The sequence below is a fragment of the Colletotrichum paranaense genome, assembly GCF_030867605.1.
Source record: "Colletotrichum paranaense strain IMI 384185 chromosome Unknown Scaffold_12.1, whole genome shotgun sequence".
Lineage (NCBI taxonomy): Eukaryota > Fungi > Ascomycota > Sordariomycetes > Glomerellales > Glomerellaceae > Colletotrichum > Colletotrichum paranaense.
Genome location: NW_026848970.1, coordinates 1,473,478 through 1,490,484, shown reverse-complemented (window position 1 = coordinate 1,490,484; position 17,007 = coordinate 1,473,478). Strand labels below are relative to the sequence as shown.

Here is a 17,007-nt window from a genome sequence, read left to right as displayed (position 1 = left end):
TAGGCTTCATCGAGATTAAAATGAACGGAAAAGGCTACTCTAAATTATCGAATCTCAATACTTAAACATCAAGATAACATACCGCTTATATATTGTTCCGTCCAACTCGTTTCACTTGCCTGTATTCCGTCGTGAGAAGTAATCTGACCTTCAACATGCCCCTCTGCGACCTCTGCAAATCCATCCCATGGGAGGATCTCCCTCCCTTTCCGAATGAAAACTTCGTGAAGACTTTAAGCGGCTGCCCACGCTTTCATCACTTAGTATTGAAGAGTCAGCTGATTGAGAAAGACACACCCATCAAAAGATTCGGCGTCCAGTACCATGCAAGCCTCCAGAGTCTCCGCCAAGCTGCCTCTGGCGGTTGCGAACTCTGTCGGATCATCGAGAGAGAAGCCGATGCACTGATGGAGGAGATCGCAGGTCTTCCCCAGCCGAGACGCGGTCTGATGCAGACCGAGCCCAGCTGGGATATGTGGCTGACGAAGCGATCAGAGTCTGAAATTTCCGGCGATGGGTTCTGGGTGGTGAATAGAAGCTCGTGGGGAAGTGACAAGTGGCTCGTCCCGATTGCGTCCATAGGCTTCAGTTCGGATGAAGGTGAGTTTCTCTCCACTGCCTACTCAACTTCAACTTCTTGATATTAATGCTCATCTGTGACTTAGATGATCCTCGCACCACCGGTTCTTCTAGTCGCGTGTTGAGAGAAGTTCCAGACGAGGCGACACTCCGTCGAGCTGTTGACTGGCTTGAGAAGTGCAACGAACATGATTATTGTAGTACTCGCGGGATGTCACCTCTACCAAGTCGTGTACTTGACGTTGGAACACTGGAGTCCGGTCCCGTCATCAAACTCATCGAGCCAGGTGCTGATCTCCGCGATCGATACATTACTCTAAGCTACTGCTGGGGTCAAGGATCGAAGCAATTCACTACAACAAACGAAACAATGCAAGCACGAAAGGAGGGTTTCTTGCTGGACTCCTTACCACAGACCCTTCAGGATGCAGTCTTCATTACTCGAAAACTCGGAGTTCAGTACCTCTGGATCGACAGTCTCTGCATCTGCCAGGATGATCTCAAAGACTGGGAGCGAGAGTCGGGTCAAATGGCTGCAGTCTACTCTAATTCCTACCTCACTCTTGCGGCCACAAAGTCTCCTGACATTAGTGGAGGCCTCCTCTCGCCTCGGAAGAAAAGGACATACTTCAAGCTTCCTCGGGCAAATTCCAGCAACGAAGACACATTCATCCTTGCGTCTGTTCTACCTCTCCACAAAGAAATCATCCATGAGTACCACTTGCAAATGAAGGAGGAGCCTCTGACAAGAAGAGCCTGGGGCTTCCAAGAGCGTGTTCTTGCCCGAAGAATACTACACTTTGGAAGCGAACAAATGTACTGGGAATGTCTCGATGGATTCCACGCCGAAGAAGGACTCAAACTCCCACGCCGACTACCCTGTGTCAATCCCGACCCAGAAGTAATTGCCCATATGGAGAAGCGCGCCGAGGAGCAGGCAGAGCTTCACAAAGACTTCAACCGCTCTACATCCTCTCTCAAGGTCTGGTCTCACCTCTTGTGCGAGTACGGACCTAGGGAGCTAACGAATCCTGCTGATAAACTGCCTGCATTCTCCGGTGTGGCGAAGACCTTCAGCAGGATACTCGACGACGAGTATCTAGCAGGACTGTGGCGAGGTTCCTTAATCGAGGGGTTGTGTTGGCAGCCACTGAGCTGCCAGCCTGCTTCGGGGGGCTACCGCGCTCCGTCGTGGTCATGGGCCTCTGTCGATGGTATTCCTGCGACGGGGTTCTTGGGTGAGAGTGTACCTCATGCAGAGATCATTGAGGCAAAGGTCGAGATTTACGGCGAAAATCCATTTGGTCGTGTCAAAGACGGCTGGATTAAGCTCGAAGCTCCGCTTGTCAAGATGGTCGTGTCCGACAACAAAGGCCCGACAGGACACATACTTCTGAGGACCGAGAAGGGCGCGACTGACTTCTACGCAATGCTAGATACGATTGACCGGGACTATGCTGCTGGCGGAAGTCTCCTCAATTCAGTGGAGTTGAGTGCTGTCGTTCTGGCCTTCACCTACGGCACTCCTTTCAAGGCAGATCCCGAGCGGAAGGATCCATGTGCTCATGCACTACTTGTGGTCCCTTCGGAGGATCGACCTGGTTGTATGAGGAGAATTGGGATGCTCGTCCAGGACGGAGCAGCATTTGGGGCGGACCTACTGGCTTCTGCAAAGTCTGTTGTCACCTTGGTATGATTTGCTTGAGAAAAGTGAAGAGGGTAACAAAGTGCAGGGTATCATCAATATATTTTCAGCCTGTACGCCATGCTGTTCTGCTAGATCGCGTCGACTACGTGGCAAAGGCTACGTAGTTAAGGTAGGTTTCCACATGTTGAAAAACTGCTATGGAGATGTTAAGAAGTGCGCCTGGGTGTCTGGTCTCGCCGGCATTGAGTGCAACACGCTGATCTCCACCGTTTTGTTGATCCCTCCCAGCGACGTCGGTTCAATTCCGTCGAGCCCGAAGTTGGATCTGGACGAGCCAGCGCTGATGATGTTTTCCTGAGAGCTTGTCCGCCTGCCACCGCGAACCTCGACTAGTCTCTCGCTGTGTTGTGTGGCAGCATACCAATCATTCTGTTTCTGATACGATGCAAATCCTCGGATAGGCAATCGACTTGGCTGTGTAGGGTGATAGACCTGTGTCGTGAAGACGAGTTTAGATGCCAGGATGTCAATGCTACACAGGTAATATTAGACAGCAGCACCATGCAACACGTGGGAGTATAGGGGTGTAACTCACAACATGACCACAGGGAATAGGCACTCAAGTGTATAAGCGAAGCGGTCAATCTGACTTGCCGCGTTTGTAGCACTCTGAGCAGCAATTTGAAAAGAATATGTGACGGCTCTCATTGTTCCAACCAAAGCCAGCGTCGCAAGCCGGACTTCAGTGCTTCGCATTAGATATTTGAACAGACCTCCCTTCAATGCTGCTCTCAACGATGTCGACTTGACCTCGGCAAACGTCTTGAGCAAGAAAAAGGAGCTGATACACTCGAGCGAAGCTATGAGAACAAAGTAGCCGATGTGTAGGTTGTTGACGGTGCTCTGCAGGTTCGTGTTGCCTCTTAAGATAAATTTGGCGCGCGAGACGGCGATCATGATGCGTATTGATATGATTGAGAGAACCATGATCCAGAACAAGCTGTTGAAGATCTTCCAGCCCAAGTCCTTTAAGATTCTTCGGAGAAGAACGTAACTGTAGAACGATAACCCGACTTCCTGAATCTATATGCAATGTTAACATAAAGTACACGGAACACCTTTGATTTCTAATCTCACCATCCAGAAGATATCACCAAACACCGACGCCGTTGCTTTGCTCTTGAGGGAATACGTCTCATCGTAGAATGCGTAGTAGCAGAGTCCGTTCGCGATAGCGCCAGCAGCTGACGATACGATTGGCACCGCAGTTATCTGGGAGAAGGTTGTAATCCCGACAATGAGGAAGCCAAGCATAACGTTGGTGGCACCGATGGTACTCAAAATCGACCAGCTTAGCTCGAAATACACCGGAAGGAGCGGCGTCGACATGTTGGCGCAACTTGAGCAACTAGATATTTACTCAACTGTCGCATGGCCGTTGGATGTGAGAGATGACTTGAGCATCGTCTGTCGCGAACGCTCTACGATCAGTCTCGCGCTTAATACTCTCTGCCTGGCAAACCTAGTGGCATCGACCGGCGTTGAACTCACAGGGCGACTTGGTACTTTTCGGCGGCAGGGTGTCAGAAGCATGCAGTCTGGAACTCTGCCTTGCGAATCGCTCGGCACAAGGCGAATCATTTCGCAATCCGGCAGGTTTTGGTGATGTTAGGAGCGTTCGAGACGTGTATATCATGGTCTACCCATGTCGCAAACCAATGTGGCCGAAGTTTTTGGTCAAACCTGAGGATGATGGGCTTGGCCTCCGCTTCAATTCTCATAGTTTCCAGGGTTCAACATCGGAAATATGCACGGAATGTGCACCTATTTCCAACACGGTTCTTTGTAAACATGGGACAATGCCCTGTGCTTCAGATCTTCGGAAGAAGGCTGCTCAATTCTCGTTCTGGTGTTCCCCAAGGCTTACCTACCTATTGTGTGCCTCTTATCCTCTTCAGTGATGAAGTTGGCATACGGTCCTACTTTGTCTGCCTTTGAAGAGCTGCGAAATTGGTCGTGGCACAGGGGCTGTGACCCGACGAACCGGTGAGTGCGACTGGCTGCCGATTCCCCGACTAGAGTTGAGCTTTAAAGTTCGAGGCACAACACCTCGGACTCCCCAGAAAGCTTAGAGCACCTCATTGCCATGGTCAAACCCCGCTTCTCTCCAAAATGTTTTTAGATAGAGCCTGAAGGGAGGGAAGCACCCTGTCCAACGATCAGGGACTACTGCACGTGTTCAATTCGTTCACTGGGCCTAAGGCCGAAGTCGAGCGAGAGGTAGGAATACGTTGGTGGCGGTTTTGAATCCTGCTAGGGTTCCGTCAAGAGCACTGCGGCACAATGCAGACGGGTCTCAGCAGAGGAATACGAGACGGGCGAGACCATGATGATGGGGAAATGCCAAGAAGACGACGGGCTTCAGGCCGATAAGTTCACGTCAGGGACACTCGGAAATGCCTCCGATGACCATCCCAGACTTCTGGCAGGTCATCGAGTCCCAGCAGCTCCAGAGCTGACCATCATGTTCAACCAGATATGTATGAGAGACAACTTGGAGCTTCTTCGACAGTGTACGCCAGTGTACGTGAACATGACCTACGAATTGGCTAAGCATCGTTGGGAGAGGAGATTGCGACGGGAACTGATGAATATCATCAACGATTAAACGGATGAAGAAGAATAATAGTGCGTTCTCACATAGCATGTGACGAGGGGCCTGAGTTGTGAAGAGACAGAAAGTATATCCACAAGGTACGGTGAGTTTGTCACTGGCATTTGAAGTGAAGTTGGAGGCAGCGCCTCACAACAGCCTTCAAGAATGGTCAATGCTAGGTACAGCAACCACCACAAACTCAGAATACTATGATCTTCTTCAAGATGGCGATACGTCGTATCAGCCAGTCAAGAGGAAGGCGCTACGGGACACGAGAAAACGTTATTACAGCAGCTAGATCAAAGCTTACCGGGGACTTTCCACGACGGCTGTTTCTACTCGCTAGGAAGAACTCTCTTTTCAAATCAGCAGGTAGATAGACATCATGTTTCTGATTTCGTTCATCTATTTTTCTCACAGACAACGACGATTGATATATTTAATTCTGCCAAATTCAGTAGCTTATTGAGCGTCAAATACATGTACCAGTAATGGCCTACTAAGCTCACGTACGTAGGGTATCTTATTCTCATCCCTCCCTCGAGTGATCGCCTGAGCAAACAGCCTTTTTTCTACCTTGTCCTGAACGCCTTTTCCATGTAATTTTACCTGTCCCTGATACATCCTGACCGCGACGTCCTCCATCCGGAACCATACCCTCGCGCACTGGGCGGTGATGTCGTCAAGACCGGAGAAGCTCTTAGCTGTGTTCTGCGCCCATCGAGGGGACTCCTTGTTCCGTATCCACGTCGAACATCTTCCAGTCCACGTATGATTCCCCTTCATTCGTAACATTTGGACATGGTAGGTTATCCATTTGCATCCCTCCTCCGCCAGACGCCGGTGCCGAAGCGCCCCCGGCCATGCTCGATGATACCAAGTTTTGCGCCGCGCCAGAAATGTACTCCTCGATAAAGGAGCACCCACAGCTACCATGTTGAAGCACCATGGTCTTCAACATGAGGATCTCGCCTCGGAGCAACGCAGCCTCGTCGTTGAGGTTCTTGTTGATGTTTTCGGCCATCGCCTCCTGGGTTTGTAGCTCTTCGACTCCCTTTTGCTTCTTCTTTCTGCACTTGTAAGCTGCCTCCCGGTTCCGTGCGCGGATCTTATTCTTCTTGGCTTCGGCGCCGCTGCGTTTGTCCCCTGTGTCGATGGCGCCGCTCGTTGATGTGTTTGAGGCTCGTCGGGTGCTGCCTTTCTGCCGTGCTTCTGCACCTGTCTTTGGTGCGACAGCATCTAGTCCATCATCCTCAGAAATCCTCGGTCGCCCCCTGCGTCGCTTTGGAGATTCTATCGCCTCGATTGGTAAAGATGATTTCGTTTCACTTGCGGAATCGAAAACCAGAGGATCAATCGGTGGGAGTTTCGGTGAATTTGTGTTGTTGTGTGGTGAGATGACGGAGCTTATTGGTGACGCTAATCCTTCTGCCTGATTGCTGGCAGGAGAACCTTGCCATGAATGAGGACCTTGCTCTTGTGTTGAGGCCGAAGACTGGCGGTCTACTTCAAGAGGAGGATTCGCAGCTGGAACCTGGGGCGAGGCGAAAGTCGCTTGTGGATCATTGCTGCCAAATGTCTGTTGTGAATGTTGCGGCTGGTGCTGCTGCTCTGTTTGCGATTGAGATTGCTCAAAGTCACTTATAGTCTGGTCTGCATGTTGAAGTTAGGATACAGCCTGGAAATGAGGAATATTTGATGGATAACCCACTTTGTTGAGGTATGCTTACACTGCTGCCGGAGAATGCCATCTCGAGCTCTCTTTTCGCTGCGATGCGACTCTTACAGGGGACGGCAGGGGGAGAACAGGGTTGTCTCGACTGTCTAGGCTAGCCTTGGCTGGAGACGAAAGCTTAAGCAAGCAATGGTGGTATCACGAAGGTAATTCTTGGTGTTACTGATTAATTGTGCTTATTAGATGGACGATAAGCCTGTCTTTGGCGAAGAACAATAACGATTTGAAGGAAGTCGAAAGTGGCTAGAAACGAGAAACACACACACGTACCGCGTCAAGGGGTTCGTGACGAGGTCCTACGATCCTTTTAAAGGAACACAGCACTAATTCGCGGAAGACGAGGTGGGGGGGGGCAAAGAGTCTGTGGTCTTGTCCCTGGGCCCGATTAGGACAAGCACCTCATGGCACGGCGGCACCAAGGCAAGACACGGCAGGCCAAGAAGAGGGATCCTGTATGGTGGAACCAGCGCCAGTAACAAGATCAGCGTACCGCATTTCGGGTAAGCAGTGCTCCTTGAGAAGCTCGTGGACTAATTAGCGGGGTGGCTTCGGCCGAGCTCAACAAGGTCGAAGAGGGGCCTTGACTCCCGTGAGCCTTGACTTTTGAGGCCTTGCTGTCACATAACAGCTGCCGAGGTGCGGGATGCAAAGAGTGTTTGCCACTATGAGAGTAAGTAAGGTAGCGTCTAGGTAGTGTGCAGATTCCCGTCCCTCCTGGCTTGGCTTGGCTCGGCTATACCAACATAATGCTAGCACGAAGGGAAGCGGCTTCAACGAACCCTAGGTGCCTATGTGTTGGCCAGGAACGATGGGGTAGAGAAAATAAGGGGAGGTGTTTGCGATGTCAACATGTACGATGACGGAGAGGCACTATCCTACACGGTTTCCGTAACCTGCTTTCGTTGGTAAGGCAGGGGGGCGCGGGAGCTTTCCTCCGGGCTTGTAGTGGTACGAGTCGAATCTCAGCTCACGGAGTTTTTTCCGTAGAGAAGTGAACCAATAGACATGTCTCAATGGCTAGCTTTCGATCAGAGGCATGCCGGGTCGACCAGGAACTGCTTACTTGTGCTTGGCTAGTTGGGCCCTTGTAATCCACTAATTAAGATGGAATCTCCCTCTTGTTCTCTTGTCCATGCTCGATCATTCCCGTGGCATACCCACTGTGCCACTTTGATCTACCATCCCGAGTGTCCGAGGTATGCCATTGGATAATTACCAGAGGAAGCAAATCGGAAATGGGGCTTGCCTTGAAGTGGCGAACCTGCAAGGAGGAGTGTGCCAGTGTGCCTCGGAGCCCCGGCTTGGACGCGACGACGAGCCACAGTTTCGACCCCGCGAGGCAGGTCAAACAGGCTTTCATCTTACATGTGCCGTCGCAGCCACGAGCTGGTGAGCGTCAAATGGCCCTTGAAATCTCTGGGCTGTTGGCGATTCTCCACCACCGCGTCATCACTGGGTTGCTTCATTGAGATACTTTTCGTTGGAAGACGGGAGTTCTTCTTCGCGGCCCAATCCTGACGGTTCCTAGGTCAATCGAATTGTCAGTTACGATTCGAGTTCTGGAATCCTGGGACTGCATCGTCCCATCTTTGCGGCTTGCCAATATTTCCGTGGTGCATTACGCTCCAATGAACGAGCCTTTTTCAGGAGCAAAGATGATCTGTGACCCTGTAAACTCCAATGGAATTCCTGATCTCGATTTGAAAGAATCCCATTCTGCTTAGCGATCACATTTCTGGACCACCACTCGACGCTAGTTTAGCGCATGAGTTATCATCTTCTTCGGAGCACAATCTCCACGAATTTCCACGGACATTGAAGTTTCTGTCCTTGTCCCTCTCCAATTTCTTCCACCCGTGCCACTCATTATCCTGCTTCTCACAGGAGGTGTGGCGCAGTTGACCCTCTTGAGTTGCCGGCAACGAGTAGTCACACTTTGGGGTTTAGAGCAACTGCTCAATCATGCCACTCAGAACTGGGGTCATTGCCTCTTCTTGACATTCCCTTACTTGGCTAACCCACCGTCAGCTGATTGGCTTCAAGTATCACTATGCTGCAAATCTCTAGCGTACAGTCACGAGGGAACAAGCTAGAGCCGAAACTCGAACCACAGATGGTCCTCCGTCCGGGCCGATCGGCCTATCCCGCACAAGTTTCACCCGGCTATCAGACTAGTCCCAGAAGTGAGGGGTTTGGAGATGCTTCTACCTAGCTTATCCCGCACAGCTCTCCAAACTCTAACCATTGACAGTAAAAGGCCGTCCGCGTCTGCAGCTAAGTACGCACAGTGTATCGGTAATGCAAAGCCTGTCTGCTTGAGCCGTGCATCTGTAATGCTGTAGCTGGTCTGACATTTTGATGTCGGATTGTGTTCTGTTAGGACAGGTGCTACAGAGTAACGACAGCATAGCGCTCCCCTTGATAGAAACAAAAGTTCCAGTCTTATCAAGCTCCTGGCATTCTGGCACTTGTACCTCAACCTCAAGTCGTTCACTCAACCACCTCACTTCTACCGGGCACGCTTTTCGTAAACACCTCGAAATCTTGAATCAGTATTTATCTGATCCCGCAGCTGCGGCTCGCTCTTTCAGGATTGTGTCCCGATGCCAGCGTCTGAGCCATCTTCGACTTGAACGGACTGACCGTCAAGATCCAACCCCCAACCAGGTCCGGCCATCGATACGATAGAATCGAACGCCATCATGGGAAATCACGATGGTCCGATCCAAATTCTACTTGCAACGGTTTCTCCAGGCTCGGCTGGTGTCGCTCTTTTTCTCGCTCTCTTCGCCGAAAACAGGCGCATGCTAGTGTTAAGTCATGCGCTATCTGCGGCGTTTGGTTGGCACCAGAAACAAAAGACTCGTGACAACGGTTTTAATGACCGTCGCAAGGGAAGTTAGGAACCTGCCACTACGCTCTATTGTTTTCGGTCCAACTGAATGAGACTAAGCTGCAATTCAGTGGTGCTCTTGACACGGATTGTAATTATTTGCATTTACTATGCGATTCGAGGCCCAAAGTCTAGTCCCAACTGTGAATTGGACACAATATGAAATCATGACAAATCGGAGTTTAGGACAGGCCTACATATACATGGCTCCTGATAAAATCGCATGCAGTAGATCGTCAGATGGCTAGCTTGTTTGCTTTATAGCAAAGTTTACGTTGCTCAGAGTCGTCTCATTGAATACTTGAGGCGGTAAAGAACCAGCCATGATAATGGCCGGCCACATCGACAACTTTAGGGAATGAGGTTTGCTTCCTGGCTTATGATTCGCTTCATTGCGTAATAAGGTGACAAGAGAAAGACTTGAACGACGGCATATAATTCTTTGGGGGCATCAGGGACTTCAAGTGGCTGACTGAGTCGTTTCAGAAGACAAAGTGCCACAGACAAACTAGTCATCAATCCGCTGGTTGTGTTAAGAGGCACAGGTATTTAACATTCGCCTACTGTAGTTCATTCAACAATCATGAGCACCGTACGACCAACACCAACGCTATTCGTATGTGGTAGCTTCAAGTCGCACCGTAATCGCAACTTATGCTAACTTCGGATACCCCGTTTTGAAGACATTTTCCGGGTCGAACTTCTGCTTGATCTCCCTGAGCCTTGACAGGGTGTCCTCGCCATATGTTGATACCCAATCCATGTCCCTTTCAGGGCCCAGGTTACGGTTCCCGTATGGAAGCATTTGGCCTTGTTCTGAGAGGGAGTCGACCAAATCATCCGCCCACTTCTTATACTCTTCATATTCCGCCGCCTGTGCGGTGGTATCGATGACACCACCCGAGGGAGCTGCTATGCGATGCCTCTTGCGCAGAGGATAGCACACTGACGGGTTCGCCTCGATGGCTCGACCATGAGCGGCATGGATGACAGTAGCCGAGGTTGCACCCGGTGGTGAATTGCTGCCGAACGCACTGGCTGTTCCTGGAGTGAAATATTCGAACATCCTCAGTCGAGGATACCAATGGACATTAGTCGGCGAGGGGATTGCATTGAAGAACGTAAAGTCGTCCACTACAGGCGTAATAAGTTATTGTCGTCTGTATAGGAGGGCTGCGGTACATACCTTCTGCCACCGTGTTAAGAACTGGCGTGCCAAGAGACTTCATCTTCTCAAAGAAAGCCCAACCCTCTTCCAGGTCATCATTCTCTGACGTCCAAGCAAACAACCAGGCAAATACGGGACCAACGCCTGGGAGAGCCATGTGAGTGGCTTCGCCAGTGAAATTGACAGGCAAATTCCTCTCAAATTCACCAAACTTCTTCAACACTTCGCCAACCTGATCATTGGGAAATCCGAGAAAGCCCGCCAAGAAGCCTGTTTGGGGATACACCTTGAGTTGCAGCTCGACTACAACACCAAAGTTGCCGTTGCCAGCGCCGCAAAGAGCCCATAGCAAATCAGAATGATCGTTCGTGTCGACGATGTCGCCGTTCGCGAGAACCACACGCGCACCGAGGATTTGGTCAGCGCCTAGCCCATGGTAAGCGCTCGTGTATCCGTAACCACCCCCCATAGCCCAGCCAGCGATGCTGACAGTCGGACACCAGCCGTGGGGGGTAACGAGCTTGTGCTGTTGCAGAAAGCGCGCGAGTTTGATGCCCAGGATGCCGCCGCCAACGCGGACGGACTTTTTATCCTCGGCGATGAGGATGCTGTCGAGACTTCTCAGATCCACGATGACGCCGTCTTGGCTCTGTGCCTGCCCGAATGTCAAGTCATGCCCACCGCTCCTGAGGCCGAATGGGATGTCTTGAGCTTTCAGCTCCTTAATGACGGCCACGACTTCAGCTTCGGTCCTCGGCCTGATGATTGCGAACGGCTGTTGGGTCATGTTCGCGTTGAAGAAGCTTCGAACTTCCTCATACTTCTCGGCCGAGTTCGTGTATACCAAAAGATTGGAGAAGTTCGTTGTGAGGTTTTTCAGCTTGGGTGCATCTGAAGCGATCTGCTCCAGCGTCGATGCTGCGGGGTGAGACCCCCGGAACTCTGGTGAAGCCTCAAGTGATGCCATTGTGGTTGACTTCTCGATATGGGATGTTGGTTGACATTGCGAAGTGTGAGGTCACAACGGCGCTTATGTATGTCCCGTAAATTCTATGCGCGGAAGGGGATCGGCTGCCAAAGTGTGCAGCACTCATCTAGGAATCTAAACAGTGACTATTAATTGGACAGGAACCCGAGAGATTTAGCCATGCTACCGTGGGGGAGGGGTCGGCTATGCTGACGTGAGATTTAAGCAGGGCAGTATATGGTTTCTTGACGAAAGTCCCCAAAAGAGGACGCGTACAGATGGACGTTTGGCCACGTCGCGGTCGGTAACAGCCGCGGATTAGTTGAGGAGCTGTCAATCTCATGTCATTTTGATGCTTCCTGAAGGACCCAGAAGGAAAGAGCCACTGTAATAGGTCGAGGCCTTGAGCTGTAAATAGTCGAGAGGGGTAACGATAGGCTGGGCTTGGCATTACTGGTAGCTCGAAATCGTGAGTTGTGTATTATGCGGCTCGAGATGCGCTTGAGACCAATGATGGATTCTGGACTAGGTGTTCACAGAAGGTAAGATGGTGTAATCAACTCCTGGATCCAACGTGGCGGTCTAGACATGGTAGATTGGCAATCGACGGCCTCCGACGGCCTCCAACCGCTTCGCATTGTCTGCATTAGAACTCGACAGATCCCAGACACCTATCCAGCCGGAGTGAAGCTCGCCGACTTCTGTTCAAGTGGCATGTGCTTGCGTCTCGAGACCATCACTATGTGCTGGCTCTCGGAATTCTGGCGACGTGTAGTACTAGCTTTTCGAAAACCTTGATACCGGCAGAATCATGGACATTTTCGGTCCAAATGACATCCTCGAGCTTGGCCTTGGCTTCGGGCCATGTAGGTCCCAGAGAGTCTCGCAGATTGGCCAGCTTCGGCAAAAGCCAACGGTGGTCCTGCTCTTCAAAGACGGATATGGCACCGATAACAAGGCTCCAGGCCAGTAGGAGTTTCGTGGCAGCACATGTGGAGGCTGAGATCTCGAAGTTCTTGCATGCTGACCTAAGCTTGGTAGTCAGGGAGGTGAACTGGAATTTTGCACCTTGTACCTGGAGGAAGAGGGTGGTGATGTAGCTGATCATCCCAAGGCGACCTAGTTCGGCCAAGGCATTGTGTGCTGTCGTCTCCGAATACAACAGCCGGTATTGAACGCAAGTCATGAACTCTTGAAACAGGTTCGGGTCAATCTTGCGATTGGTGTGGTATAGTGCGGTCGCCAGGCGGGAGAAGTCGTGGAGATCTTGGAAGACGTTGCCCAAGCGACTGTCGGCGGCGTCTAAGAGAAGTCGTATGCTCGAAGAGCCAGGGCAGACCTCGGAGCCAACAGGGACTTTGCCCAGTATAGGGGAGAAAGCAGGCTCCCATGAGAAGGTATCCCGGAAGTAGAGCGGTTTCTCGCCGGTGCATAAACTCCAGCCAATGTCCACCCTTTGCTTCGTCAGATGTTGGGCATGAGATATCGAGGAATGGCACGTACCGGCAGATCTTGACCTGTAATTGAAGATTGTGAGAGAAGCTTTCGATTCCGCCCCTTAGCTTCACTATCTGACGCATGCCTTGGATATGTGCGGCGGCATTGTCGCGCTGTCCGAAGATTTCGGCCACCATACACATGGACACAATCGTGGCGATGGTCGAATCGGCCAAAGCCATGTCTTGGTCCGCAATATTTTGGTTCAACAGCTGGAGTGTCTTCCAAATATGGAAGTTGGTGTGTTTGCTTGGGCTGTCTCCTTTGACAGTGTCGTTCATCAATCCTACCGTGAATAAGATCGAGTGCAGAAACGCGGCATCTGTTAGAAGCCAGTAGAACCACGGCGTCTTGCTCTCGTCGTACTGCAGGCACCACTCGATGGGGTACATCGTCTCTTTAACGACGGCGTAAACTATGACCAGGTGAGCATAACGACAAACTCGGAGCAGGGGACAAACCCACATTCGAATAGCATGCCTCGAGAGGCCGCGTCAATATCGTCGGCAAATTGGAACATGTAAAGGTCATTAGGTGTGCGGAATACATGCTCGTACCAGGCAATCTTGTAGAGTTTTTGTTTTCTCGGCTCTTTAACGAGAGCAGTGAGTGACTTGGGCGCAGGTGGTTCCTCTGGTTCCTGTGGGGGTTGAGGACTAGTCTGGTTGACCCATTTGGTCGAGCGCTTTTGGCCGCCACGAGACGGGCGTGTATTCTTGCCTCGCATGACATGACTGCGTATGAGTTTCCGATCGTCTGTCGTGGGCTTTCCAGATGTATCTGTGATGACAAAGGCAAATCCCTTGCTGGCTGCAGTAGCAACGTTAGAGTGGATGATCATGGGTAGATGGATTAGAGATCATACTAGGCCGTTTCTGGTTTCCCATCTTCAACCCAGCGGATCTCAAGGGTCCTATTGCCTCTTCCAGTCAATGATCGAGTGGAGTTCTCGTATGTAATCAGCAATGGCTTGATGGAGACCTGACGGAGCTAAGGGTGCAGTCGAAACGAGCTCTGGGATGCTCTTCGAGCTGAGTTTGAAGTGAGAAGACCGGTAGGGAGGAAGAACTGTTTACCCAAAGGGGAAAACAATCGAGGAAACGGGTTACGGAGCGTTCAAAGGCAACGAAGACCAAGCGTAAGACGGCCGGATTTACCCTGCAATCTTGCCTTATCCTGGCCCAATCCCCCCCCTCACTACGACAAAGTAAGCTGGCACGACACGACCAAAGTCCCTTCGCCGAGTAGTGATTGTTGCCTTCTTCCGGCCTAGCGCCGATCCTTCCGGCCTCAGCCCCGCTCGCTGGCGGCCGCTCCGCCACGTGATATCCGGCGGTTTAGTGGGCCAAGGCCCTGGCGGGGGATCCGTACACGCCGTCCACACACCGATTGCTTTCCGGTCTTGGACAAGCCCTGCTTCTCACGCTTGATTGATGTCCATATTAGGTAACCAGTCGGTCTTCCCTTTCGAGACAGCAATCCATCACCAGGCATCCACGATGCCTCAACTTCAGCCATCTCTAGCGTTTCAGTGCCTCTGCCCTCCGGTCTACGCGCGTTCAAGAGTGCAAATTGCCTTACGTCCCAAGATTGAAGCTGCTCATACCTCAGACGACTTGAAAGCTATATATTCAGCACGAATTCGACGATGAATCTCAACATGCTGCTCTGCACAGATCAATGCAATCACATCAACAACCGCAACAACCACAACACCTTACTTCTTCTCACATCACCTCACAACTCATCATGACGAGCTCACTTGAACTCACTCCCCTGACAATGGGGCCAGGCAGACTGTTCCTTAACTCCCAGTTCTGTGCCACAGTCCGAACACCACCAAAGGACCTCTCCCTCTCCGGGAAGACGGCTATCGTTTCTGGAGCCAATATCGGGCTGGGCTTCACTGCCGCACGCCAGCTGCTCGATCACAATCTCTCACGCCTCATCATCGCCGTTCGATCCGCTGAAAGAGGAGAGGCTGCCGCAAAGACCCTGAGAGAAAGCCACCCCGACGCTACGGTCGAGGTCTGGTCTCTAGACATGCTCTCATACAAGTCCATCCAGGACTTTGCCAACCGCTGTTCCACCTTGCCCCGGATCGACTACGTCATCTTGAATGCCGGTATGGTTCAGGAAGACTTTAGGCTCTCGCCGGCAGGCCATGAGCAAGTCTTCCAGGTGAACTACCTGTCGACTGCCCTCCTCGCCATCCTACTCCTGCCAGTCTTGAAGTCCAAGAAAGCTTCAGACAAGCCGAGCAGATTGACAATCGTCAACTCGGGCACCGCGTTTATGGCTAAGTTCCCGGAGCAGGACAAGATCCCCATGATAGCCGCATTCGACGACGAGAAGTCTTTCAATGCAACGGATCGGTATTCGACGTCGAAGCTCTTGGGTCACCTCTTCATTATCAAGCTCGCCGAACACGTCCGAAGGGGAGACGTCGTCGTCAACCTCGTCGACCCGGGTCTCTGTAAAGGATCAGGACTTCACCGCCACGTCGGCAGCCTCATCAAGACGATAGCGGAGGTGGGAAAGAGCTTGACGGGGAGAACTCTGGACGTCGGAGCGTCAACATACCTTGATGCGGCCGTCGTTCGAGGAGAAGAGACTCACGGAAGTTACTTGATGGACTGGAAAATCTTTCCGTAAGTGCTGACTGCCCACGCCCTTTCGTCGATGGACCTCGCTAACCGCTCGCTGACAAAGCTTTGCCAACATCATCTATACACCACAGGGCAAGACCGCCCGAGAGCAATTGTGGGAGGAGACTTTACAGGAATTGGACTTTGCCGGGGTGCGCTCAATCCTTCGCTCCATGCAGTAGGACTCGCGATAAGGACCTCGCTTCCTTCCGGGCCCTTTTGCCCCGTCAGCCTGGGACTTGGCATTACCTGGGGAACATGTTGGGTCGTATGCAGAAAGTCTAATTGCTGATTGATGCAGTCGCCTCGGATGGATGCAATAGTTTCTGGTGTCAGTCTACCTGCTTTTCTTGCTGCGTTTCCGATTAGGTGTATTGGGTGGATGGGCTTCGCTTAGATATCTCGTATCATCTTTGGTCATTCGATGGGTATTCTGGTCTACATAGAGTAATGAATTGACAGTCTCACTTCTGTACCGATTTGTCAGTTCCAACAACGCCCGCTTGTGAACGCCTCAACCGCAGGCAGTCCATCATTATGTCTGGCAAGTGGTGGCGTCAGGATGCTGTGGCGAGCTGGTATGGTGGCAAGCCGTGATCCACGAACAAGGAAATGAGTATCATGACATCTATCTCGAAGGCTCAGAGACAAAGATAAATCTCAAGCTACCATTCATCTACTGAAGTCCCAATCCTTCATATCGGATGAACCGTCCGTTACTGCGCAATTGGCAGGTGCAGGAAGGCGGAAGAGGTGTGTAGATCGAAGCGAGAGCTCACCATAAGGCGCAAGATCATCAATATACTGCCTCTTCATCGGTGCAGCGGACACCATCTATTGCCGTCTCGCAGTCCACGAAGGTCTGGTCCCGGTACCAGAATCCTGTAGCCTGGCTACGGCAATTTCCTGCTTGACATAACAGCTTATGCCAAGGTGCCTCACCACTTACTCACGATTGGTGTGGCAAAGCACCTTCTTAGTTGAGATGGTACGTTGTATTGCTATCCAAACTGAAGGGGGCTAGGCTCGGTCCCTCCAACGATGAGTGAGCTTCCAACTTTGCATTACAATACTCAGGAGAGCAATGGCATAGCGACCCGTGAGAACTAGCAAACGATCCTCAAGTCTTGGCGATCTTACCTTTTGGATGGCTCGCGATAGGGTATCACCGGTTGAGTGCCATCGCCGAGCTGTCGGATACGTTCACTCGGGGTTT

General features: G+C 51.5%; 7 protein-coding genes across 7 annotated transcripts; 2 read left to right on the top strand and 5 right to left on the bottom strand.

Annotated features, from left to right (window-relative positions):
- Nucleotides 1-155: 155 nt before the first annotated feature.
- CPAR01_13423 (HET domain-containing protein) lies at nt 156-2,275 on the top strand (the record flags this gene model as incomplete). Its single annotated transcript, XM_060497677.1, has 2 exons — nt 156-600; nt 666-2,275. The coding sequence occupies 2 exons, from the start codon at nt 156-158 to the stop codon at nt 2,273-2,275; spliced, it is 2,055 nt and encodes a 684-aa protein (XP_060344070.1).
- Nucleotides 2,276-2,422: 147 nt separating this feature from the next.
- Nucleotides 2,423-3,616, bottom strand: CPAR01_13422 (uncharacterized protein; the record flags this gene model as incomplete). Its single annotated transcript, XM_060497676.1, has 3 exons — nt 2,423-2,759; nt 2,823-3,310; nt 3,365-3,616. The coding sequence occupies 3 exons, from the start codon at nt 3,614-3,616 to the stop codon at nt 2,423-2,425; spliced, it is 1,077 nt and encodes a 358-aa protein (XP_060344069.1).
- Nucleotides 3,617-5,583: 1,967 nt separating this feature from the next.
- On the bottom strand, nt 5,584-6,634 carry CPAR01_13421 (bZIP transcription factor; the record flags this gene model as incomplete). Its single annotated transcript, XM_060497675.1, has 2 exons — nt 5,584-6,536; nt 6,595-6,634. 2 exons carry the CDS (start codon nt 6,632-6,634, stop codon nt 5,584-5,586), a joined length of 993 nt encoding a protein of 330 aa, XP_060344068.1.
- Nucleotides 6,635-7,717: 1,083 nt separating this feature from the next.
- On the bottom strand, nt 7,718-7,978 carry CPAR01_13420 (uncharacterized protein; the record flags this gene model as incomplete). Its single annotated transcript, XM_060497674.1, has 1 exon — nt 7,718-7,978. One exon carries the CDS (start codon nt 7,976-7,978, stop codon nt 7,718-7,720), a length of 261 nt encoding a protein of 86 aa, XP_060344067.1.
- Nucleotides 7,979-10,163: 2,185 nt separating this feature from the next.
- Nucleotides 10,164-11,646, bottom strand: CPAR01_13419 (FAD/FMN-containing dehydrogenase; the record flags this gene model as incomplete). Its single annotated transcript, XM_060497673.1, has 2 exons — nt 10,164-10,645; nt 10,698-11,646. The coding sequence occupies 2 exons, from the start codon at nt 11,644-11,646 to the stop codon at nt 10,164-10,166; spliced, it is 1,431 nt and encodes a 476-aa protein (XP_060344066.1).
- A 739-nt stretch (nt 11,647-12,385) lies between these two features.
- Nucleotides 12,386-13,984, bottom strand: CPAR01_13418 (uncharacterized protein; the record flags this gene model as incomplete). The annotated part of the gene is made up of 3 exons (XM_060497672.1): nt 12,386-13,100; nt 13,150-13,558; nt 13,609-13,984. The coding sequence occupies 3 exons, from the start codon at nt 13,982-13,984 to the stop codon at nt 12,386-12,388; spliced, it is 1,500 nt and encodes a 499-aa protein (XP_060344065.1).
- Nucleotides 13,985-14,892: 908 nt separating this feature from the next.
- On the top strand, nt 14,893-15,973 carry CPAR01_13417 (short-chain dehydrogenase; the record flags this gene model as incomplete). The annotated part of the gene is made up of 2 exons (XM_060497671.1): nt 14,893-15,794; nt 15,856-15,973. 2 exons carry the CDS (start codon nt 14,893-14,895, stop codon nt 15,971-15,973), a joined length of 1,020 nt encoding a protein of 339 aa, XP_060344064.1.
- Between the last annotated feature and the right edge of the window lie 1,034 nt (nt 15,974-17,007).